Below are 27,030 nucleotides of genomic sequence, written 5' to 3' on the forward strand. Positions count from 1 at the left end.
TGACGTAAATACATATTTGATACCATCAAAGTATAATATATTCTTATGGTATTAAGAAGAAAGAAACAGTGTTTTAGCGAAACTGTTTAATAAATAATTTCTTTTTTTGAGATATAACAATAATTATCTCTTATTAATATAATAATAAATAATAAATAAAGTAGATAACACTCGACTAGCTATTAATATTCGATCATAATCTTTATTCCATTTGTCTTTATATAGAGGTTGATATATATCATTAATAAATTACAATTACGTCATGTCCACTATATACATTATAGGATTATATCCGGAGAAAATCTTGGATTATATTGTAGTGGATAATATATTAATGATTATATCTGGAGAAATCTTGGATTAGATTTGGAAGCATAAGTTGCTATTTGATTAAATTAGGCATGGGGAAAGAGGTCTGGTCTCATGATTTTTTTTCTGGAAACTATAATACTCTATGTTATCCAAGTCTATGCTAAACTGTAAGGAGTCACTTCATTCGTATACAAGTTATGTAAGGAGTCACTTCATTCGTATACAAGTTATGATGGAATTAGTTATGTTGGGATAAATTATAATAGGATTAGTTTTTATTGCTTGTTTGATTTATTATATTCAAAATTATATTCATTACATAATTTCTAAGAATAAATTGTTTGTTTATAAAAATATCCTCCATCTTATTTTAGTTTTTTTTTATATTTTCTTTGCAAACTTTAGCTATTCATTCTTAAAAATAAAATTTTCATCTTATTTAACTTAAATATTTTTGTGTATGCATTTCCATGATTGTGCCGTGTATTTTAAAATTAAACTTTGATCTTTATTTAATTTAAAAAATAAAACTTCCATCTTATTTATCTTTAAATAAAATTTTCATCTTATTTAACTTAAAAATAAAACTTTCATCTTAGTTAGCTAAAAATAAAACTTGCCTCTTACTTAGCTAAAAATAAAACTTCTATCTCATTTAGCTTTAAAATAAAACTTCCATTTTAAGTTTATTAAAGTAAAAGAAAGTTTATTATTAAAATTATTTACATTTTAAAGTTATCTACATTTTAATTGATATATAAAATATAATTTTTAAGTGAGTAATAAATTATTTAATTAAAAATATGTAATTTAGTAGTGGAGTGAACATTTTAAGAGAAATCAAAATATAAATAAACATAAGAATTAGACAAATAAATTCAATTTATAATATATTCATAAATACAAATTGTACTTATAAAATATAATTTTTTAATAGAAAAATATATTATCATAAAACCAATGATTAATTAAGGCCGTGAATGTTATTAAAAATTATATTAATATACATGAATGTAAAAGCAGTATATAAAAAAGAGTTTAAGGAGGGTATTTTTATCATTTCACATACTTTATCCCAAAATAAGCTATCCTGGAATTACTATTCCACCCTCAAGGAAAGATAACTTATTCTAGTACTAATTGTTAATTTTGGAATAAATTATTCCAGCCTTTGCAACCAAACAAAGAATTCAAAGACACTTAAAAATTATCCCAAAATTAACTACTCTTATCCATCACACCAAACAACCCCTAATAATTGACACTTCAATTATAATTAAAGGTCACATGTGTTTTTGTGTATGGATGTTCTCGTAAATAAAAAAAAAATATATTTTCTTTTTATTGGGAGTGGGGAGTGGGGTGCGTGGATTTGGGAAGGGTATACACATGATTTGAACCTCCACCTCCGTAACTAAGATGAAGGTGTGAGCAACTCTCCGACTGAGCTACACCCCACTTGTAAATAAAAAGTAGAAAGATAAAATAACTTTAGCGTGTCCATACCAAACTAATTATTTTTTTAGCAAACTAATTGTTTAGCGAAGCTTGTCATAAATAATGATCTTTCACTTAAAAATAACTCTGATTAATTAATTTGTTGTGTTTGCATGTAATGGTAATGTTTTTTTTTAACTTACTTTTCTACTTTTATAAAGGGTAATGGCAAAATAGAATACAAACCCCATATTGTTGAAAATAAAAATAAACATACTGTATCATTTCCAATATCTCCCTCTCTTCATCCAACTTAATTCTACTAATATTCCTAAACATATTGATTTTGATTAAATACATTTTCTAGCATTTCTGAGCTGAAAATAAAAAACAAGTAAGAATCATCCCATGTTCATGCAAGGCCCGAGGAAGAGTTGCACCCAAAGGGGTGTAATGTAGTCAACTTAATCCAGGCATCAAATTTCACAACTTGGACCAATGACTTATAAGTGGCACAGAGACAATTTTACCGTTGCGTTGCTCTAAGGCTCCCCCCTCATGAGGGAGCTGAGGATATGAAAATAATATGTACATCAGTCATCACATGTGAAAGTATAGATAATATGATCGTTCTTCAGAATAAGATTATGATTATCCAAAGAGGCCAACTTCAATATACAAAAGGTTCAAACATGTTTGGTTAAAGTTAATAATAAGCTTAATCTAGATGCTGGATATGTAACAAGATCAAATATAAATTAAAAAGACTGTTTAATATATCAGGTCTTGATGCGAGAAACTGCAAATCCCTATCGAACTTCAGCTATAGGACCGGTAGATACAAGTGCATGAGAGAGATCCTTTGCTTTCACCAACAAATTTTAGCTAAGTTGTTAATCTGTCAATATAAACTTCAAAAGAAATTAACAAAATGTGTGATAGTCTGAATTGTGTCACCAAGCTGTTTAGAAAGTTTTAGTGATGAAATGTACCTGTAGTAAGTATATAAAATCTTCCAGTCGGATGAGAAGAAGACACGTTGATGTACTATGGCTCTTTCTAAGGCATCAAAGTCTTTGTCGAGGTGCCAGAACTGAGGAGTCACTGGCAGGCTGACGAAGGAACTTGATAAGAGACGGAACATGGTGGAGATCTATAGTTAGTGTTGTTGTGATCTTCATCCTACATGGATTAAGAAGTAGGCCATGCAAAACAGCTTTAGAAAGATTCACTTTTTACACCAACATAGGACCGCTATTCAGCCAAAAGATAAACCAATTACCTCTAGTTCTGTGAGCTCAGTATTGTCATAGGATGCCCTATAGAGAGTCCTCATTATCCCCTGCAGAGTGATATAATAAGAAGTAAGGAACCAATAGTTTGCAACTATTTTCTGCCTAATAGAGGAGCCGCATACCAAAGATAGGAAAGGCTGGCAAAAGTAAAATCAAATAGGACAGAAAACATTATATGGTAATTTACAACGGTAATTTACATATGCACGCATTGCAGTTCCTAGTCCTACCACATATGGACACCATTCTTTCCATAGAGACTAAATCCAAGAAACTTAACATGATGGCTGGTTGTTCAGATGTATAAAGGTGAAATTATCTTAAAAAGACTAGGAATCCTTTGAGTAAGTAATTGATGCTGGACATGCCAACCTTATTTGCCCAAGTGAGGCCACATGCATTGCAAAGACTCCTTGGGCCATCAGGACCACGCCTCATCATAGGGGTGGCCTTTGAACTAGTTCCACAATGAGTGCACCTAGGAAACGAGTAAAGAGATTATTCATTCCGATTAATCTTCCTTCCTATTAGGAGCTAGCAATCGTCAATATGCTCATATTGGTGACGTTAAAAATCATTGGCTTATCAAATTATCTATCGAGCCGTGAAAAAGATTCAACAAAAGACAAGAATCAGATGTGAAAGAATTTTTTGAATTGTATATTCAATGATGTACTAATACTAATAATCTAAATTTGGAGATAGAATTAACATTTGCTTAGGCATCCAACATCCACCAATTATCTCTAGCATACAAAAGTAGTCTTGAACACTAACCAAACCATACACATCAACTAATTTTTTAGAGGAGATTATTCTTCAAGAAAAAAAGCAGAACTATTGCTCATATTCGAAAACATACCAAGTTTCTTCTGGAGGGATGTCCTCCTGTTTTGGTTCAGTCGAACCTTTTCGAGCAAATAGGCCATTCTTACGCTTCATTCTGATTATTTATAAATGTGAATAATAAGCAGAGGAAAATCAAAAACTGAAATAGAAGAACAGCTGTTAAACCTTCCATGCATATTTTGTTGACATTCCACAACCTGCTAAAACAAGAACAAGAAACTGTGGAAGGTGGCAGACGTGTGTGCGCGCGTGCAAGAGCTATTGTCACTTAGGAAATGTTTTGCCTTGTCTTGCAGCATTTCACTTCTTAGAACAATGAAATTCTTGCACATCATTTTTTATACTAAAAACACACATAATGAATGAAATGTCATATTGATCAGGAATGTTACTTGTCAGAATCAACTTTCTAAAGGAATTTTTTTACGAATCCAGTGTTGCTGCAGACTGCCATATGACTATTATTAAAGATAGCACATCTACACAATCAACACACTTTGTTTACCTACAGAAGTAAATCAGTCAATTTTTCCCAGCATATTAAATAGCCAGTTCAAATCGTTTTGGCTCGAGATGGATATCCCCACTTAATTGAATCAGGCAAAGCTATCTTCTTGATTACTTATTTTCCTAACTTAAAATCAAAAGAGAAAAAGGTCTGGAATGAAGAAGTTTCCAAACATCAGATTAGGGTAATAATCAAATAGTTGTGTGTTACAGGAAACTGAATGAGAAATACATCACGAGTTATTTTTCCGTCCAAACTAGGAAAAATAGACAGAATCATGGTTTCCCAATATATGTTACAAGGAAAAGGGAGACGTAATTAGTAATAATGGTTTCATGGAGGCTAATTTAGTGATAATGGTTTCATCAAGTCATGGAGGTGAACAGAAAAACCTTATCCAGTCCAAGTCAAGTAAACTTCATAGTTCATATGCAAAGCTTTGAATTGAAAATGTGATTGCAATATATTCTAAATTTTTGACCTCACTTATCATCAGTGATAAAAACTTTTGGTTTTATTGATAAAATTTGATCAGTCCTTTTTTGCTGATAATCATGGTGTCCGGGCCAAAAATTTGATCAGTCCTGATAGGGCTTAATTTCATAGAGCAAGCTTGCGCATAAGTTCATTGGAATATTAAAATTTCTACTCTTATTGAAACAAAAAAAGAGGAGAGAGAAATCTATTTTAGGCAATAGATCAGTCAAATTACCTGAACGCAACTTCTTGTCGGACACCATATCTGATTTTCTTTTCATAGCATCTCTTTTTCCTCTTTTCATAAAATCTAATGAGGGATTCAAGTCTTTTTGGATCTGAACAGTGCACTGGATTGTCCACATAATCCTAAGGCAAAAGGCAACCAAATATTACAAGGATGCAGATGCAAACCAAAAGAAAAACTTGCATAAAAAAGGATACCTTCTGGTTTGCACTCGACAATCCTAAAGCCTGTGTGCCTGGAGAATACTCATATCCACCCAAAAGTTGAAAAACCGATTGGACCTATGACAATGAACCATCATTATCCAAATGCTTCACGATCAAATTAAAGAAATATCCAGCCAAATGCAACAGTTAGTTTTCCAATTTCCATTAAAGACTAGAGCCAAGAAACAAGCCAATAGAGACATAATTAGTATTACTGTTGCAGGCTCATCAAGAAAGTTTCTTGTTCATACAACCCCGCCACTCTCCACCCCGCCCAGCAACAACAACTACTACTACAGATTAATCCAAACTAATTGAACTCGTCTATATGAATCCTCAATATCCATCCCGGCTCGCTAAACCCCTAAAATCTTTCCTTTATTGCATCAAAGAAAAGGAAAGCCCTAAACCTTGAGACAATCAAAGAGATAATATCACAGATGGTCACTCAACTATGGGTTCTTTACTCAGAAAGTCACTCCACTATGATTTTTAACTCAAAAATTCAAAAGAACACATCGTTGAGTGACTTTTGAGTTAAAAACCAAAGTTGAGTGACTTTCTGAGAAAAGAGTTCACAGTTGAGTGACCATCTGAGATATTATCTCGACAATCAAGCTACAAACTTCAAGGATAAGCAGTAAACACTGATCATTGATCTCATGCGTTGCCTTTCTTGAATCTGAGTGATCAAAATTAGACTGGTTTCAACACATTTAAGCACGCCAAACACATTAACACTAGCCCAATCTCTATGAAAAGGGAGAAAAATAGACAAAATCATCAAACATTACCGGGAAAAAAAGAACAATAAAATCAATCAATATTAATCTAACTGCACCTCAGCTACAAATTAGATGGTGTCATATATAAACCCGTACATACAACTCTTATTATAAGTGGATTGAGAATAATCTCTCAGTTCAAATCCCAACGGAGACAAAAACACTAGTGATTTCTTCCTTGTCTTTCCTAACTTGGTGGACAGTGTGGAATAAGTTGAGTTGCACGAAAGCTAACCGAACACCGCGGTTGAAAAAAAAAAGTTAAGCATTTTTATACTGACTCTCAACTTATACATACACTTGACAAATTACATGTCAAAGAAGAGTAATTAAAGGACAATAAAACAATTAAAAGTCCTCACCTTATGAGCAGTAACACCATCAAAAACGTAAATTTTGCCACGAAACGATAGAGTGAGTTGGTCTAAATTAGCCTTTCCATTTTGAATAACAACATCAGAAGCACTATAAACTGTGTAATGAGGCATCGTGACCTTATCACCATCCACCACAGCTCCATACCCAACCGGAAAATTTCCAACCGCATCTTCATTTCCAGCCGGAATTTTTCCGCCGGCGCCGGGAAAATGGCTATCAACATTCATCGCTTGCATTTGACAGTTCGTTTTTGCACTTAACAACAACCGTATTTGTAGAACCATTTACGATATAGAAATTTCGATTTAGTACTGACATTTTTCTGCTGTATGGGAAACAGGGGAATGGAAGAAGAGCAGGGTGTGAAGAGCGAGGGAAGAGAATTTGCCCCTCAAAGTTGGATATAATTACGTGATTTACCAGCTTGTTAAGAGCGGGAAAGTGGGGATATTTTTGGAAATTCAGGGAGAATGCGGGAACGGAAATCCTCGTCCGTACCGGAAAGAACAGAGTGCCTTTCCGCGCTTTTTTTTCCTTCTCGTTATATAATTCAATAGAATGCTTTAGAGTATTAATGTAATTTTTACAGTAAAGTTTCTTTATAGAACATTTTGATTGAGACCGAAACTAATATTTATTTGCAATCGGTGTTTATATCAGGTTAATGGGTTTGAGAGTGAGAGAGAACGGTGGAGATGATAATAAGACAGTGTGTGTTCATTTTTCAGAACCATCTAAAATTCATAATACGGTGGTCACCTCTAGAAGTCATTCATCGTGTGAGAAAACAGGTGGAGAAATATAAAAAGAAGAGGACTCACTCATTACATAGAAAAGGTCTACAATAAAGTCGAGCATACAAGTGACTTACATATGAAAGACATGTATGATAGAGCCAAGATTTGAATAAGAATAATGGAGGAGACTCGGAGCACTTCTCAATCGATATGGGGTTGCCAAGGATAAACACTTAGCCCATTTATGTTTGCCCCGGTGATGGATTAGTTGATGCAACATATTTAAGATAAGTTGTCATGTGTACGTTACTTGCAAATAACATAATATTGATTGATAAGACTCGCGACATAATTAGCAATAAGTTGGAGCTGTAGAGGCAAACTCTAAAGTCTAAAGGGTTCAAGTTGACTAGAACCAAAATAGAATATTGCAAATTCAATGATGCAATACATAAGGTGTGTATGAAAGTGAAACATAATTCACATATTGTCCCTAAAAGGAGAGTTTTAAGTATCTTGGATTTTTCATCTAAGAAAATGGGGAGATTGACGATATCGTATTGATGCAACGTGGATGAAAAGCGTACCTCCGAGTCTTATCCGATAATAAGGTACTATCAAACTTAAAAGTAACTTATACAAAGTGGTGGTTAAACATACTTTATTGTATAGGGTGAAGCATTCAAAAAATGCAAATTGCGGAAATAACAATATTATGTAGACATACTAACGGTGATATTATGTCATCAAAGAAGAGACACAAACCATATGATTGTTACTTCAAAAAGGGGGAAATCGATCTTTTTTTAAAATGCCGATAACAAATAATAAGAATAATAACAACAACTATTATTACTATTACTAAATTTATCACATTTGTGAGTTAAAGGTTAGATCATCACTTAACTTTTGGTAATTGACCTACCATAGTCACTCACTTTGGACATGGATGGCGCAAATTTAAAATTGATTTGCAAAATCAATTTTAATTTTTTTTTCAAAACTATGAAACCTATTTTAAGAAAACTGCTAGCATAAAATAAGATGATATTAATTAGTTACATAAAACACGAATTTGACTGTTTGAATATATCTCGATAACATATCTAAAATAGTCATATTCAAAAACAACTTATTAATTCAATTCAATTAATGAAGCATAACGTGAAATAAAAAAATTCACAAAATTGCTAAGGTTATATGATATAATCAGTTATAAAAAACACAGATTTGATTATTTGAGTATATTCCGTAATATATCTAAAATATTCATACCTAATTGATGCAACATATTTAAGATGAGGTGTCATGGTTTATGTTACTTGCACATGCCATAATATTGATTAATGATACTTGAGAAGAAATTAGCACTAGGTTGGAGGTGTGGAGGCAAATTCTAGAGTTTAAAGGGTTTAAGTTTATTAGAACCAAATGAAATATTATAAATTCAGTGATGCAACACATAAGGCGTGTGTGGAAGTGAAACTTAATTCACATGTTATCCCTAAAAAGAGAGTTTAATTCACCTGTTGTCCCAAATAGAGTAAATCAAATACCTTAGTAAATTTGATTAATGAAGAATAACAAGCAAAACAAAAACAAATTAAAGAACAAGAAAGTTATTATAATAAATATGATCTTATTCTTTTAAAATTATCCTTATTTTAATAAATTTGATATATATGTATATAGAGAGAGAAATCAAAACATATATGGTTTCCCTTACCTAATTGGCTGAGGATTCTAATTCGACAGAAATTACTATAATTGAACCTACAATATGACCAATTGACTTCCTAATACTTGTAGGAATACTAAAATTAAGTCTATAATAAGTATGTTGATTAGTTCCCTCATACAACGAAAACTCAGTTTTTGATTACATGCAAATTAAGTTTACACGCCTAACATTAGGGTTCTTCATCTAAAATATGGATATTACTGAAGTTGATTATTATGCTGTTTTGGATTTACCCTTTGGTGAGCAAGGTGCCAAGCTTTCTCAATGCGAAATATCTAAAGAAAACGAAAAAAAGCATTAGAGTTGCATCCAGACAAAAGGCCCGACAATCTAAATGCTCACGTGAACTTTCAAAAGCTCAAGACTTCATTCTCAAGGATGAGAAACAAAGGAAGTTATTTGATAGTATTCGAAAGATGATGTCAGATACCGAAGAAAGAAAGCGTGCTGCTGCTGGTGCACGTGATGCTCGACGAGAAGAGGAGGAACTAAGAATGGCAGAGATAAATGTTCGATTTACTGGACAGAATATGCGCCATTATTCAAACAGTGTCACGAAGATTTGCAGGACGAACACTTAATGAGGGAAGTACTGCTCGAATTCATGCAATGCATTATGTAAAGAAAGTGTCAACAGGTATTAATTCTGGACGAAAAACTAAGAAGGAAGCTGCTCAAATTCTTGCCATGTATCTATACTATCTTAAAAGCATAAACTTCCTAAAATAAAAGTTAAATTACGTAAATATCCCTAACTTAATAGAAATACCTAACTGAAAATACCCATACACTACAAACTCCTTGTCACGCTTAAACTCCTGCGTGAAGAGTCACCACTTGCAGTTGCAAACGTCCAACAAATGCAACTTCTCATCTTTCTCCATTTAAATCAACAAAACACAGAACGCAGACTGTCTTCGTTTTTCAACCCTCCATCTGCACTGTCTTATTTGAATTACCTTTATGCGCAGATTTTCCAGGTCAAGATTGTTCCTTCTCCCGCAAGGCGAAATTGCTAGGCAAAATTGCTATACACCCTTCACGAGTCGTAAGTTCTAAACTATTTGTTTTATACTCATCTTTATGTGCAGATTAAATCTATTCCCACAACTACATTACAGTCGCTTTTAGACACCCACCACATCAGAGTGCTGATACTCTATAAATTAGCAATTGACTTGCTTGAAATCTTGCGCCTCGAAATCCACCGCACTTCTTCACTTTAATTTTATTTAATCTGTTGAAGAGGCAATAAGTGAAGGATGCAACGTCATTTGATGTCATCGACTATTAATCATTTTTAGAATTTGGACATGTAAACAGAGTAACACTTTATGTTTGAACACAAATAATACTCTAATTTATATTCTCCTTTCACTTTTACTTGTCTATTATTTTTAAAATAGATTTTCATTTTTACTTGTCATTCATTCTCGCATTAGATAATTTGTTTTCAACTTTGACATTCTCGCATTAGTATCTATATATCGTCCACACTTTTAAAAAACTAAACTCCACGACACCATGATCATTCTGAAACAAATCCCAAATGAAATGTGGCCTGGAACATAACATTTACAGTGCACTTATTAAATTAGGTGTTCACGAGTTGTAAGTTCCAAACTATTTGTTTTATACTCGTGTTTGTGTACATATATTAGTTTTGACTCAGAAAAAGAAGATACCTAGAACTACTATCAAGAAGAATACCTCAATACCTTAACACCAAATGGGTTGCCGCCAAATAGGTACATCATCGAATCCATTCTAACGTTTGCACTCTTCTTACTATGTTACTTATCATTGCAATAAAGAATGAAAAACATAGGTGATTATAAATAAAAAACAACTGATTAATAATTCAATACTATATATTAGGTTAGTTTTGAAAGAAAATGCGCTCAACATGTTCTGCAGAATCTGGACCATTCAAATGGTTTGTGCAATGGACATGATTGTAATCGTAGAGGTTTTAACAACAATATCATACACGCTGAAATAACCACGGGTCAATATGCTATCAAGAAGGGATTTATTCCAAGAATACAACTATATCCACCCGAGAATGAAGGATATCCTTTTAAAATTATTCCGAAGCAATTCCCAATATGTCTATGTTTTGCGATGACTATAAATAAGAAACTTTGTAAAAGATGTTCTCAAAACTTGGCAAACGCGTGCAACGCACGTGTGGTGAATGTATATATATCTTAAGATTCACTTTTTTTGTAATAGTGCACCCATCATCTCGAAATTCTGAATACGCCTCTGCAGCTAGTTCAATAATTTCTAAGTTGGACGACTGGTATTCTCTGGATGCAAAGTGAATCTATGTATAGGTATGTTATCCTGGGCTTCTCTCCTAACAAATTCCCCTTTGTTACTCCCCTTCGCTACCTGGAGCTAGATTTTTTCTTATTATAGATAATATGCGCACATGTAATCTATCTGATATATGGACTAGATTCACTAAGACTCATTTGATCTTCCACAGCGACTTTCGGACCATTCCATTCATTGTATACTTCTCCATCTCTCCTCGGTCACTGAACTCCACCTTCCAAAGGTACCTAGAGAACGGGTCAGACGCATTAGAGAGACGATCGAGGAGGGGGGTTCCCCACTAGGAGGGGGATGGGAGACAGTCATCTCAAGGCACATCACGACCTACAGGCAACACCGGCGAGACCTAGGAAAGCAACCCGATTAAGTGTCAGAGGATTCATAGTACTTATAGCCTCCCGGATTAATAAGAACTCTCTTTTTTGACAAACTTAATGCACTCAATGTTTTCTTGCATTTCAAAACAAAGAAGATCTCTCTATTTATAGGAGAGGAAAGCATTCAAAAGATGAAAAAATAATGAAATGACATCATTAACATTTAGTGCACCACTTACTAGTGATAATTATGTTAAAAGAAATTATCATTTGGTGCATCACTTACTAGTGATAATTATGTTAAAAGAAATTATCATTTAGTGCACCACTTACTAGAGATAATTATATTTTTAAAAAAACATAATGGATTGAGTAATATATGCACTAATACAAAATAGAATAAAGATGACATTAGATGCCATCAATGGATAATTGCTAAGGCGATTACTTCCACTTCCAATGGGCAAAAACAAAAGAAAATGTGGCAATGTAAAATTGCAATTTAATAAAATATTAAAATGTCACACTAACATAAGGATTTACCATCCTTACGGAAAATGGATATAGATGATAAGAAATTAGGTTTCTTGTGGCTCCGACCCTGGTGACCACCTAGTTGCAACTTCACCTTGCCTTGCTCACAGATTAGTTTTAAAGCAATAGCAAGACCAAGCATTTGAAATCATTTTAAACTTTTATTGCAGGATCCCTTTTTCTTTCGATATCCTTCCTTCTCGGATAATTGGGAGTCCTCTGGCTGAAAATATTGAACTTGGAGCACAATGCTTTGGAACTATATCACTACCATCTGATTTAGCTGAATTGAACAGCTTGATCAGTTATTTCAAATGTTAATGAACAACAGAGATAGCCTGTCATGACCCAAGTCCATGGCAGGTATTGTCCGTTTTAGTCCTTAGGCCTTCACAAATTTGTTTTTTGGGTTGAGCCACATCGAGTCCCAAAAGTGCACATACCATATGAATTTGAGTTATGTTTTGTAACGCTCTCATCACTTTCCTCTTCCATTCCTCAGATGGAATAGGGATGTCATGTGCACCTCGTCTTCAGAAATCTGTCGGCCTAGAATTCTATCAATCCTTCTTAACCCGCCTGCCTGACGGCCGGCTTGTATAGTTATTATGCTCTGCATCTCAAAGGGTGAATTAGGGAAAGGTTTAAGATGTCTGTTTGTAGATGGGAAATGAACATTTGCCACTTTATTGCCATCATTCATATTAATCTGTGATTTATCCTATTTAATCAGGCAACTCCACAGGTTTCTCACACCTACTTGGTATCCCTCCCTCCAAATATATTTGACATTTTCGAATTTTTAGAGTTAAATGAATATTTCTTTGATTACGATTTTTTGTATGTCTTTTAAATATTTTAAATTATCAATTATTATGATTTATAATAACTTTTTACATAATTTTCTGTAAATTTTATTTTAAAAAAAAATTAAAAATTGTATATCCGAATCCACCATCAAAATTCAAAAATTTGACTTTCAAAATTCGAACAATGCCACGTAAAAAATTGAGACATAAGAAGTATATATCAGAGGAATTATGAAGAAATCAAGACATGGTTCCATCAACAAGATCATGGTTCCATCAACAAGATCGTGCTTATAGTATGTTGGTGGAAGATGCTTGTAAAGATTAATTTTGAGAATCAATGTGCTTATGGATTTCGTCCAATCAAATCTTGCTCTACACAACTATACGGTCAAACCTTGTTATAACGGTCATTCGTTCTAATGACATGTCATTATAACAACCTAATTTTCTTCAAAACAGATTTTTTATGTTATATTTTACTTTTTCTATTACAACATTCTACCTATAACAAGAATAACAGTTCGTTTTTTGTAAAATTACCCATGTATAATAATCATATTCAAATTAAATATTGTGTAATAATATTTTGTAAGAAATATATTTATGTATAAAATTAACTATTAAAATATTGATGATAATTATTATTAATGTCATGTAGCTAGTAAATTTCAAATACAAATATCTAGAAAGAAAAAAAATTATATTTGAATGATGGTCATTAATAGTTATGGTATAACCTGTGTTTTAAAAGGCGGGGGCTTGAGGCGAGGCGTTTTACTTAGTATAGGGCAAGACATAAGCCTCGAGACGTGGGGCGTAAGTCCTATGAATCTTTAAATTTTTAATTTACAATATGGTATAATAATACAATAACACAAAATTATAAAAATACAACAATAGTTTGAAATAATTACAAAGATTAAGGAAACTCATAAAAAATAAAACTTCTAACATGACCATACAAGTATAAATAATTTAATATCTTAACTTTCTAATAATAAAAGAAATATATCATTATTTCTCAAAATATTTTTTATCATACTATACAATTTACTCCCCTAAAAGAAAATAATCAATAAAACTTACTAGTATTATAATAAAAACATCACTCCATCATGAAGTACTTTCAAATAGCTAAATAAAATGTGATAATTTTGAGACATATGACAAAAATTATGAAGACCAATGACAAGTGAAAAAATAAAATTTGGTTGCGTATTTTTAAAAGAAATGTTACGTAATATATAATCACCTTCACGGTATTATCAAATAGTAAAGATGTGATACTACAACTTGTTATTTGAGTTACTCTCAACCTTCTTATCTCTATAGATTAAAAATTATTAACTATCATTCATTTATTCAAGAATTATGAGGGTCAACAATGTTAACTAAAGATTTTAACACATAATTTGTGTAAGATATGTTAGGCGAGCCCCGAGCGTTGGACATTGAGCGTGTTTAAGGAGTACAGTCGAAAGCTTAGGACGTAAGCCCTAAAGAACTAAGTCCCGCACTTGAGTCTTGGGACGTTTTGCTAGAGCCCCGTTCCAGTGCGAGTTCCGACAGAATCTCTTAAAATACTGGCTACAACTAGTTATGGATTTATTAGTAATCTATTAATCTTTCCAATTTTTAATTAATGAAATATGAAAATTAATACAATATGACTGACTTCCTAATCCTTGTAGAAATCAAAAAAATAAAATAAGCCGCCTTAGTCTATATATACTTATAAAGTTATTAGGCTTCTTCTTCTCTCTTTTTGCCATTGATACTGTTGGTGCTCCAGTTCAATTTTCGCGTAAAAATATGAATATTGAAGTTGATCATTATGTTGCTTTTGATTTACCATTCGGTGAGGAAGGGGTTAAGCTTTCGCAGAACGACATATCTAAAGTCTATCGAAAGAAAGCATTAGAGTTGCGTCCAGACAAAAGGCTGATGATCCAAATGCTCACGACAACTTTCAAAAGCTCAAGACTTCGTATGACATTCTCAAGGATGAGAAAGAGAGGAAGTTATTTGATGATCTACTTTGTGTGAAGCGTAGTCAGAAGATGATCCAACGACAACAACAATTACAAAAAGTAACTAGGACAGCCGAGGGAGAGAAAAACTTTCTACAAAAATTAAAACTCCCAAACAACCGGGTGTTCTTTTCTTATCCTCCAAAAAAACATCTTTTTGGATGATGAAACCGCGTATTCTTCGACAGTGAAAAGCCTCCCCTTAAAAACAGTGAAGTAAACGGGGAATTTATAGGGGAGAATGGAATCGAAATGGTGGGAAATTCGAGTAGAAAAAATGGGGAATTTGAAATTCAAAATTCAAACCTTCCTTAGGAGATAAGGAATATCCCAAAATCCCAAAAGCATTATCTTCAAATGTTCAACAAAATCGGATGAAGGAAGATGAGGTGGACGGTAGAGATCGATTTGAAACCTCTCGAAGCTAGACGTGGCGGAATCACGCGAGCTAGGACGATGCAACGGCTTGTTGGTTCTTGTTGGAGAAGACGACAAGGGATGGGCAGTGGTGGTGGGCTGTAAACTGTGGGTCATTGATAAAAGGGGTTGTAATTGAAATGGTTATTGGGTTGCTGTTGTAGTGTTGGAATGGACTTGGGAAGAAAGAGATTTGGGCTTAAAAATAAGAAGGATCGGTGGGTGTATTGTGTAAGGTGCACGTGTTGTGAAGTTAGGTAGGTTTGGTGTAAGAATGACTAGAATTGTAAATTAGCAAGATGGCTATTAAATTCAATGAATTCTGCACTTATCAGTGCTATGAACTCAAGAGTAACCTTCTACCATTAACAGAGAGGAAGAAGCTAACTGAAGAGCTGATTTGTGAAATGTGAAACTTGGCTTCATTTCTATTGAATCAAGATAATCAGAAGAAGAGAAGGAAAATATTTAATCTAAACTAATTAACTGATCAGGTGTGAAGTGCTAACTAACTGACTAACTAATTAGCTTAACTAACTAACTTGCCTAACTAAATGTGACAGCTGTACAATAATCTCAACAATGGCCATATATTTTCAATTATAGCCAATTGAATTGAAAAATTAGTCAAACTGAGTTTAATTTAGTAAATTTGGCTAGTAATTAAATAAGATGAATTATTATTAATTAATTAATGAGCTTCTTAATATCGACAAAGTAAAATATTTAACTCAATTTTTAACTAATTAACTAAAATATAAATCTATTAACTAAGCCAAACTAATTAACAAAAATTTAGTTAAAAACAAAATCTTTTTTGAGACGATTTTTGAGTGATCATAAGAGGTAATAGTTAGATAAAAAACCATATAAGAATATATATTATAAAACGACAAAATACTTTTTTTTAAAATGACTTGAAAGTATTTTTTTAATTTTAAAAGGTAATTATTTCAAATTGTTTGAAAATTGAAGAACCTCGATAACTAATTAACGTTGTGAAGGGTCAAAATTGGGTGTCAACACTAATTATGTGGTGTTAGTTGGTATGCGTGCTGTATAATTTATGTATAAATTTTGAATACATTGAATTAATCGTATGGATTATATATAAATAATATATAATTTTTGTCTATGGTGGATTAATGGTATCCGTGTTGTATAAATTATGTATAAAATTTGTATATAATGTAATATTTTTTTGATTTTATCCGGTATGCGATCTTAGTTTATATGCGATATGTATAGGTTATGTATATATTTTGTATACAGATAAATATGTTGGGTTTGAAATGGAGGGTATTATATATGAAGCTAGTACTCTATAGATGGCCTTGTTAATGCAATATCTTTACAGTTAGGAGTAGACACATCTTTAGATGGTTTGGAGATTAAGTATCTCCTAAACGAGAGGTGTCCACCAATAATGATATATAATGATGTGGGTGTACGTGTGTATTTGGACCAAAGAAAAGTTCACGGTGATTTCTCTTCACAGGTGATACTTTTTTTTTTGACTGGTGTTTGGGTCAATATATTAAAATTTGGTGGCTCAATATCTATCGGAGTTTTTCTTCTATAAATCAGGGACTCTTCCGAGTTGTGTAATCAATTTTTTTGTGCTTTTTTCATCTTACAGAACTCCTCTATACACGAAACTGAAAATGGCGTATTAGAAAATCTTGGAGGCTGTGGGATTCTTGTGGAAGACAGGGGTTTTTTTCTTTGACTGTGGTTGAAACAAAATGTAGAAAGAGAAATTAGAGAGAAATTGCCGGAGTTTGTTGTACATTAGAGACGTGGGGGTGTGGGAGGCGTGTGTCAGTTGAAAAAGAAAAAGTGATCCCTTGATTGTAGTGAATATCATTACACATAATTAATGCGCCATTTTTTACTTTCTCTTTCTTATTAAAACTGAAAAAGTTTAATATATTAAAATAATTAATTTAAATAACTAAATTATAACAATCTGTTAAAGCCCGTAATTAATAACTTATAAGTAGTAATTGCACAAATGTCCATTTATAAGTTGTAATATAAAACCTTAAATAGATGCTGTGGTGTTATTTTTCCAAAAGTTAATTGTCTACAACATTCAACAACTTTGAGGCATTCACTAGGACTATCCATGGCTCGTGGGATGATCCATGGCCCTTGGAATCCCTCGTGGAACTTGGCAGTTTTGATAACTCTCTGTTTCTCATCCACAAATTGTGTACTGATCTACGGACCGTGGAACTCAGCCTTTTTGGCAATCTTCATGATTGAGTTTATGATGTCCTTCCACGGCTCGTGGAACTTTAGACACAAAGCAGACTTTCTGATTCAATTTCACAGTCATTATTCACGGCTCGCGGATGCCTATCGTGAAACCTGATACTGGATTTACTGGCTGATTTTTCTACTAAGTGCTAAGCATTCACAGGTTCGAAATCTAAGGTGTTATATAATGTACGTAGATCTAAAATCGATGGGAGCATAGTTGGTCATTGCATCGATTTAAATGGAAATCACAATTTCAAATGAAGAAGACATTATTATTTTATGAATCCATTCAGTCGCAAAACATAACACATCGAAAACTTAAGTATGGCTAAATAATTTTAAATTATTTTTAGTTATTATGATTAGGACCACGTGAACCAATAAATTAGTAATATCTCCTTTGTCTATTTTCACTTGTCCAATATTGACATGACACAATCTTTATGAAGCAATAAATAAAATAACAATTTACTGTAAGAATATAATAATTCAATGATTTGAAAAATAACTATAATTTATAATAATGATAAATTAGAAACTAAGTGATAAATTATCTTTGGTTTTTCAAACTCAATAAATAAGAATAAATATCTATTTTTAATATAAATGTACTTATTTCTTACCTCCTTATAATTTATAGGAAAATATTATTACCCCTTTCGTCCATTTTAATTGTCATGATTTTCTTTTTGAAAGTCAAATTATATGAATTTTGACTAATATTTTAAGATATATTTTTTATCATATTGATATAAAAAAAATTGTAACATATAATATTTTTCATATAATTTTTGAATTATGTAATTTTTTATATGTTAAAATATTGATAACCTAATCATGGAGTCACTCCACTTTCAATTATTCATATCACATCCCTTCTTAAAAGACAATTCCAAAAAAGCTGCTTATTTGTCTCTTTCAAGAAACCTCACATTCTTCATCATCATTAATGGGCTTTGAGTGGAATAAAAACGAGTTGTTCATTCAGTTTTGGTTGGTGGATGACTGATTTATGAATGGATGACTCTCACCCAGTTCAAAGTCACATCAATCTGAATTGGGTCTTTAGCAATTTTGCACAGGAAAGTTGATTTCATTTCTCAGTGGGCGGAATTCTGTGGAACCAAATGAGAAAGTAAGATTTTCTTGCTGTTTTTCAGTATGGGTTGTTAGATCTTGCTTTGCTTTATAGCCATAGCCCCTTTCTTGTGTTTTTACCCAATTTCTATATATCTTTAAGTTGATTAAGTTGTTGCTGCAAAATCTTGAATCCCAATTCAAGAAAGTTATGGTCTTTTCCCCTCTTGAGTAAATGAGTTTTGATGGGTCGTTTGGCAGATCAACAAAAACAACAACATACCCAGTGAATTTTGATGGGTCGTTTGGCAGATCATTCTCTAGTTTTTTTTATGAATTTGGGAAGTTATAGCAAAATCTTGAATCCCAATTTAAGAAAGTAGGGTTCTTTGTGAATGATTACCTCTCTTGAGTGATTGAGTTTTGTTGAGCTGTTTGGCAGGTCATTCTGTAGTGTTTTTGTTAAAAATGAATTTGGGAAGTTATAGCAAAATCTTGAATCTCAATTTAAGAAAGTAGTGTTCTTTGTGAATGATTAACCCCTCTTGAGTAATTGAGTTTTGATGGGCTGTTTGGCAGGTCGTTCTGTATTTTTTTCTTAATGAATTTGGGAAGTTATAGCAAAATCTTGGATCCCAATTGAGATGTGCGGAAGTGGTACTACTACTACTACTATGTTGCCTGACGTTTGTGGATCTAGCTTGCTTTTAACACTGCCTGATGACGTCTTTGCATTAGTAAGTAGATCACTTTCACCAAGGGATGTATGTAATCTTGGTTTATGCTGTAGAAACTTGCATGATTTAGCTTCCTCTGAGAAGGTTTGGCTTTCACAATGTGATATGCTTGGGGTGGTTCCTTATCAGGACGTTATTGAATGGAGAAAGGGAGTTTGTTCCTACAAGGCGCTTTGTCACTTCCTTGTAAGCATAAAGCCTTTGCTTGGTATTTGGGTTCATCAAAATCCTGAACTCGGCAACGTTGTTTATGTTATGCCTGGTTTTATCTCCGCAGTTGGTTGTCGGATTATTCCCCAAGAACTCGGTCCATTAGGCCTTGAAGATAGTCCAATTTTGTGGTCGCCTGTATTTGAAGTTGTTTCTGATTTTGAGGGCTCTGCTGCATTTTTCCTTCATGGAAGGGAGAATGGAACTGACTATGTTTATCCTGGTTTGCTCAAGAAGGTCGAGAGGACTTGCAATGTGCTTCTGTTAGAGGTTGAGCCTCAGCAGTACACAAGTGAGGGTAAGTTGTTCCACAGCAAGAGCTTTATTCATCCTTCAGAGAATGAGGCATCACAGATATGCAGGTCCAATAGTGGGGTTTCTTTGTCAAAAAGGGTAACGGGACCGCATGCAACAACAGTCCCCTTTGGTCGGCTTGCATTTGTTGATAGGAGAAAGTTGCTTGACACAGTTACTAAGCAAGTTCGTCAAACGCTGCCAGATGCTAAAGATGCCATGTTATTTCCTCATTTGAGAAGAGAGGAGGCTGATTTACGAGAGAATATGAAACTCTTGTATGAAAGGAGATTGCTCTTTATTCAAATGTACGATGGTGGTGGTGGTTTTACTGTCTGGAAGGCTGGTTCGGAGTTGCCTTTGCATCCTTCTCATGTTGGATTGAGTGAGTTCAGACAGAATCTTGATCTGATAAGTGGCTGTCATTCATCACAAACAGCTACTGATCATGAGAGTCGGAGTCGGAAGACACTGGCTGAATATGTTAGACACAGTCTAAAATATATACTCAAGAAGTCAAACTCTATCAATGGCAAGCGTGATCTTCTTAGAAAGAATTCGTCTCGCCACGGAAGTAAGCATGCCCAGCTTCACGAGTTCCTGCAGCCAGGTGATGCAATAGGGCTGACGTTACATGCTTCAACTGTGAAGTTATCCTCTTATCGTGCTTGGCCAAATATGCATGAAAGTAAATTTGCTCTGTACAAGTTGCCTATGCGGGCACCAGAAGTGGGCCAAGAATATGCTGGTGTATGGGGAGGGACTTTTGGTTGGCCCCCGGGGAGGCCTTCTGATGATAAGCCTGGAAAGGCATTGTTTCTTCTTTTGCTGTCTTATGAGGAGTCCCAAGGGCAGAAGCTACTTATAGCGACCAAAATATTAGAAGGTACACATTATGTTTTGCATCCTAATGGCTCAGCTATGTTTATAGTGAATATTGAAGAGCCTTCAAATGATCCATTCCCCTGGTGCACTGATGAACATGATTCCAACCCTCTATATGTCAAGCATGCTTTTATGGGTGAAGGTATTGCTAACGGGTATGGTTTCCGATATCCTGGCTCAAAACCTGGTTCGCTCTTTGTAATCCACGACAAAATGCTTGCTTTTATATGGAAGGAGTCCCGGGCTGTGTTGGCCTTGCAGAGGCTCGATTTGCAAGAGGTTTTAAGCAAGGGGGAAAGGATTCCTGCTCTACCTCCAGTTTCCAATTTTGCATACCTTACCAGGTCCTATTCAAATGTGTTTGCTAATGGTCTGACTTCACCAAGGCAGAATCATCCGCAGGGATGACAAGCAAGCAGAGGAAAGAATCTTTTGTTAGAAATGTCCGAAAACCAAAAAAAATGGGTGGAAAACAGCTTAAGTTGGTTGTACTTTTAAGTTCGTTCAATTCATACAGCAGGGTGATTGAGGTGCATGGTTTGCAAGTTCTTTTAGTTTCTTCACAAAACAAAACAAAGGCATGATAGTACTGTACTCAACTGCTCGTGGCGTATGGCGAGATTCTTCTACATTCTATCTATGATTTCTGGCAGGAATTAAAGCTTCTTCAAACCATTCTGTAGTTTTATAATGAGGGTACCATTTCCATATTTCTTGAACAATCTTTGTGCTGTTGTTAATTATGAAAGAGTCATAGTTTCCTTGAAGCAGGAATGAGGCTGCACCTTCTCTTGATATTATTTGTTGTAAACTTATCTTCTATGAAAAAATTGATTGAGTTAATGTTCTCCATTGGAAATTAAGATTTGCAAATGTATAGGTTGATATGATTAAATTATTGAAATAAATTGGCTTAATGCATTATTTACTTAAAGAACAAAAGGGGCACTCATGCACCTTGATGAATTCTAGGGTGGATGTAATTCAGTTCAAACAAAGCGTTAGAGGGGAATATTAACAAACAAAGAGGTAAGGGGGGAGCAGCATCCTGGTCCTGGCTCCCCTTGAAAACAATCCATGGAAAGGAACATGAGTTTCTTGCATCTTAAGAGTTCTCTAATAAGGTTAAGGCGTGACCTAGAAAACGAAAACAGCGAGACCTAGGATCTCATTAAAAAGTAATTTCGATGTTTGATGGATAGAACGAAATTTTTTGGGAAAGAGCTGGTCGAATTTGCTACCCCCAAATTTGAGAAACAAAGTAGGTAGTCCCCAGTTTCGTTTTACTTATTTTCTATATTAAAAATAGATTTTCTTGTTATCTTTTCCATTTTAGTAAATGAAGAGATCCCCCCCCCCCCACCCCCCTACTAATAAAATTAGATTAGTAAAATACTTTCTTAATAAAAGTTTTCTCAAGGGTTGTATCATGTATGAATTCAACATGGATAAGTAAAATGAAACAAAGGCAGTATTTTTGAGTTAAAAACGTTGGTGTGAGTATGAAGACACAAAACCACAAACAATATTTTCACAATCTAAAACCATCGTTCACACCAAGCAGATGACTCCCACACCCCCACCCCTCTATGTGCCAAAGAAAATGCATTAGAAATGGTTCAACTAACATGTGAGTTAGTTTGAACATAAAAATTGTGTGATTTCTACAAGAAAACATGGGAACAGATTACCTGTTAAAAAGTACTACTAATTTTATATGATAATCCACCTTTAGTTTCAAAATGACCTTTTCTTTAACAAAATTTTAATTAAATAATTTGGATATTTTTTTTAAATATGTGGCGGTCATCTATTGGTTAAAATTTAATTATTTAAAATTAATTATAAATCAAAATTTCTTTAACATAATTTTAATTAAATAATCTGAATAATTTTTTTAAACACATGACGGCTATCTATTGGTTACAATTTAATTATTTAAAATTAATTATAAATCAAAATTTATTTAATAGAATTTTAATTACGAAAAAGAGCCTAAAATGCCCTCGAACTATTGAAAATGGTATAAAAATGCCCCTCATGCCCTTTTCCGTTAAATAAAAGGTCATTTTTGGACCTAAAAGTGGATGTCAAGGGCATTTTAGGCCCAATAGATGGATGAGGGGCATTTTTGTACCATTTTCAATAGCTCGAAGGCATTTTAGACCTTTTTTCCTTTTTTTTTAATAAAGATTTTGAAATAAATAAAGGATATTACTGAATTCATATATTTATACGTCAGTGGCACCTTTGTAAGGTAGAAAGTTTGTTCTCCACAGATCACCAGTTCAAGAAAAATTGTGTTTGAGAATATGTTTGTAAAAAAAAATATACGAGTAAAATGCTACCATGAAATGCTGAAGAAAAAAAATCCTGACAGTAGAAATTGTACTGATAACCAAAGTAAAAGGACACCTGTAGTAGTGAAATGGAAGAATAAACTAATTGCTAGAATAAAGGCATAATAATAATAATAATATTGGTAAGAGAGCATATAGTTGCTCCAGAGTCTAGACTAGACCCTGTTCTACCACCCGGAATAGGAAAATCACTCGACTATCTATTAATTGTCCATCCTAATCCTCAATATGCTTTCCTATCTAGTTAGGATCATATCCTTTGCAAGTTTAAGTTATATCATGTTCTACGTCTCTTCGGATCTATTACCGTCAATCTCTTCATACCTCCTCACTAGGACATTTGTGCTCCTTCTCTTCACATGTTCGAACCATCTCAAATTGATGAATACCAACATTTTTCCACTGGATGATGTTCCCTGTACCATTACCAAGATGGACATTGTAACTTTGAGAAGCCTTACATCCATTATATCAACTGTTTTACTCCCTAGCTAGCGCAGTAAAGGTTAAGTGTCGGAACCATTTTTTGGTTAAATTAAATTCTCCGAGATGCAATATGACGGGACACATCCAATTGAAAATCTAATCCCAATACTTGACTTCAAAGCGGGGAATATTCCTGATGACGTTCAAAACTCTCCCTACATTCTAATTTGTTTTGAAGAATTTGACAGTGAGATTAAAGAAGACTGGAACCATGTGAGTTACTAACTGGGTCTAACTTCACAAGTTCATTTCATTGTTCAAAAGTATGGTTGTAAGCATTTCACTAGTAATAAGGTAATTAAGTTTTCAGTGGTAGTAATCTAAGCTTTTATATCCCTACCCCTTGATCCCACAATGTACTAGAAAAATTATACATTAACCAAAAAATATAATAAATAAATAAATAGGGTAAGCTTCACTTGCTTATATAAGAAAATTTCAACTAGAAGAGGAAAAATACAGGCTCAAAATCATGCTCATAAATGAATGAAAAAGCTTAACAAAAGTGGAGACAGAGATAAGGGAAATCATAATGAAATTTTCATTTAATAGTACTTACATGGTTTTCCTTGTAAGGGTGTGAAGCCCATCTATACAAAAATCATTTGGGGCTAAACACCCAATGATCACAATCACAAGGTGCTAATTTCAACGCCGTTTAATTACTGTTATCGCTTAATACAACATTTGAGGCCTATCATATAAGGAAAATGTGCACAAAATGCTGTACACTAGGTGGTGGCAGCTGCATCCACAAGTAGCTGAATATCACAAACACATCATGTTTGGATGGTGCTATATTCTGTCATTCTTGGTCTTTCTACAAGTTGAGGCTCAAAGAATCCCTGTCACGGATACAGCGATTTGAGGGCACTGCTATAATAGCTACTGAAGAAACATCCATATTTTCCTCTTCAAAAATGAAACACCAATCAGGTACTCATACTCCATAATATAGCTCGTTTGACGACATAATATGCTTCATTTCACCCTGAATGCCAATAGAAATGAACCAAGAAGGTTATTACAAGACAACAAAACCAAACATCTGGGAAAATGATGCTTAGATTAGCTAACAAGGGTAAAATAACAACCGGCACTTGGTAATACATTTAAGAACTGGGATACAAGAAGGGCGGGCACTTCACTTAGCATAGCTCAGGATCTTGGGTACAAAAGCAACAAAAGCATAAGTGGAAATAATCCGAGTATTTCCATCCCCTTATCTCAGGTAGCTCTACCTAGATTGAGATTCATCAGTTCGATTGTTTAGTTTGGTCCAAAATCAGATGCACTGTGCTTTTGTGCCCTAGTTTGGCTCTAGAATAAGATGTGATTGCACGAGATCAATCTGGAGATGGACACTCAAAAACTCCTAATGAGAAATGCCTTGTCCTTGCTATACATGATCTTGCTATAAATTTCCCCATTCATGTCCCTGGCTTGCAGCAACACTGCTCTTCGCTAAGCACGCTAATAAACTAATTATGAGAACTTGCACTATGTACAAGAAATTGGAACGATGATGTCCATCATGTAATCTAGCACCTCTATGTTACCAGTCCCAGTACAATTAAGAGCACAATTATTTTGCTATTAAATGAATGATGGCAATAAAGTGGGACATATCCATTTTCTATCCATCAAACTGACATCTTAAATCTCTTCCACCATAATATCCTTCCATTAGGACCTTTTAGGGCTACTTAGGCACTGATTATTGATTAACCTCACAATACGCTTGGTTTCTTCAAATGGCCCAAAAAGTAGCAAAACATAGCAGGAAGTAATACATGAGACCAGCTAAATGCTGCAAACTGATTTCTACTAACCAAATAACTACTGTTTACTTTTCCTGACAACTACAATTGAAACTTAGTAAACAAATCTTTTGTAAACCAAACAGTCTAGATGGACCCTCTGCTAACAGTTGTGCTAGAAGCCTAAACCTAACATAGTTAAAATCTTAGAACAGAATCTATTTTTCTTGGTAAACCGAAGTCTTAGTTCAGAATTAGAAACTATCTATATTTACAACTAGAAATGGCAGGAAACAAAGTAGTTCTCATCAGTAAATGGTGTAATTCTTCTTTCCCAATCAAAGAACCCTTCTAGATTCAACACGTTTTGAAATTTATCAAGGAATTACTAATTTAACATGTTTTAAGTTGTTTCATGAAACAATATCAAATTTCACACTTTTAATGTGCATCGATAGAGGGATATTGGGTTGACACATAAATCATTAGGTGCCATTGGTGAATCATCTGATATGACTTCTTGGCAGAGATATTTGGCTCAAGCTTGCATCTAGTGCAGCTTCTTGAGGGCAGAGCAGGGAAATATCCTTAGTGGTGCAGCAACAATAAAAAGGAAAGAATACGGAAATGTACTCAATACTTCACAGTTCACTGCCAGGAAGCTAACAACAGACAGTAATGACACATCAAACCATATGAACTTTTCTAAATGAAAGATATAGAAACATACCTCAATTCAGCATCACTTTCAGTGATGGTATTGTTAAATTTACACCGCAGCCCTGAACTGCAAATTAACTAGTCATACAAGCTTTAGATTTTGAATTTTTCGGAATGCTAGTCTTACGAAGTTGAGGGTTTTCTATTGAATAAACAAGAAGACTTCCATCCTTAGTCCCAGCTATAAAGCATTCTTCCGGTGTCACAGTTAGTGAAGTTACCATTTTCCCAATACCATTGTATTTCCCCACAATCTCAAGTGAGTTCATAGAACGTACAATGATCAGCCCTTGATCTCCAGCACAAACCAAGAACTCTCCACAGCTACTGAGTTCAAGACAGTTCAGGCGGCCATTGGATTCAGAAGAGGAAATGTGTTTCCCATTTATAGAGTAGAGGTGCAAACTAAGATCATCATCAGAATAAAGAACAATCCTTCCATGACGTGATGCAACAAGCTTTGACAGTGGACTGCCAGATGGATGTTGTAGGGATCTAACATATCTCCCATCCCGTAGCGTATGGAAAACACAAGTTCCATCTTTTGATCCACTTATAACTATATCAAGCTCAATACTTGCATACAAGCACGTAATAACGTCATCATGACCACACAAAATATGGAAAGGGGCTTCAGCAATGATACAATCTTTCCGAGGAATCTCTGCTTGAGTGTGCTTTACTCGCTTTTCAGGGGTTCTAATGCGAACAATATCCCAGATCATTACTGTTGTGTCGTAACTTCCAGTAGCCAGGATGCTTCCATCAGATGTAACTGCAACAATCAAAAATGGTTTGGAACTTAGCATTA

The 27,030-nt window shown here is 34.0% G+C and overlaps 3 protein-coding genes across 9 annotated transcripts in view; 1 reads left to right on the forward strand and 2 right to left on the reverse strand.

Moving 5' to 3' along the window:
• Positions 1-2,295: 2,295 nt before the first annotated feature.
• On the reverse strand, positions 2,296-7,088 carry LOC129903352 (GATA transcription factor 25-like). 3 transcript variants are annotated; one of them, XM_055978889.1, is made up of 8 exons: positions 6,479-7,088; positions 5,323-5,406; positions 5,114-5,247; positions 3,907-3,987; positions 3,417-3,522; positions 3,032-3,091; positions 2,742-2,931; positions 2,296-2,660 (listed from the first exon to the last, which is right to left on the reverse strand). In XM_055978889.1, exons 1-7 carry the CDS (start codon positions 6,776-6,778, stop codon positions 2,851-2,853), a joined length of 846 nt encoding a protein of 281 aa, XP_055834864.1. In that variant the 5' UTR covers positions 6,779-7,088; the 3' UTR covers positions 2,296-2,660; positions 2,742-2,850. The 3 variants fall into 3 exon arrangements, with proteins under 3 accessions (XP_055834864.1, XP_055834865.1, XP_055834863.1); XM_055978888.1 differs by having other exon boundaries at positions 2,298-2,647; XM_055978890.1 differs by lacking the exon at positions 3,907-3,987 and having other exon boundaries at positions 2,297-2,647.
• Positions 7,089-18,545: 11,457 nt separating this feature from the next.
• LOC129902704 (F-box protein At5g39450-like) lies at positions 18,546-21,756 on the forward strand. 2 transcript variants are annotated; one of them, XM_055978074.1, is made up of 3 exons: positions 18,546-18,825; positions 19,347-19,504; positions 19,634-21,756. In XM_055978074.1, exons 2-3 carry the CDS (start codon positions 19,412-19,414, stop codon positions 21,299-21,301), a joined length of 1,761 nt encoding a protein of 586 aa, XP_055834049.1. In that variant the 5' UTR covers positions 18,546-18,825; positions 19,347-19,411; the 3' UTR covers positions 21,302-21,756. The 2 variants fall into 2 exon arrangements, with proteins under 2 accessions (XP_055834049.1, XP_055834048.1); XM_055978073.1 differs by having other exon boundaries at positions 19,347-21,756.
• A 2,501-nt stretch (positions 21,757-24,257) lies between these two features.
• The window catches only part of LOC129904684 (BEACH domain-containing protein B), a 40,944-nt gene continuing 38,171 nt past the window's right edge, over positions 24,258-27,030 (reverse strand). For all 4 annotated transcript variants that reach the window (XM_055980263.1, XM_055980262.1, XM_055980261.1 and 1 more), the window contains 2 exons: positions 26,230-26,994; positions 24,258-24,730 (listed from right to left, as the gene is read on the reverse strand). In XM_055980263.1, coding sequence (XP_055836238.1) covers positions 26,294-26,994 — 701 coding nt within the window. In that variant the 3' untranslated portion in view covers positions 24,258-24,730; positions 26,230-26,293. The remainder of the gene's footprint in view (positions 24,731-26,229; positions 26,995-27,030) is intronic.

Source organism: Solanum dulcamara, chromosome 9 (genome assembly GCF_947179165.1).
Source record: "Solanum dulcamara chromosome 9, daSolDulc1.2, whole genome shotgun sequence".
In the NCBI taxonomy this organism is placed as follows: domain Eukaryota; kingdom Viridiplantae; phylum Streptophyta; class Magnoliopsida; order Solanales; family Solanaceae; genus Solanum; species Solanum dulcamara.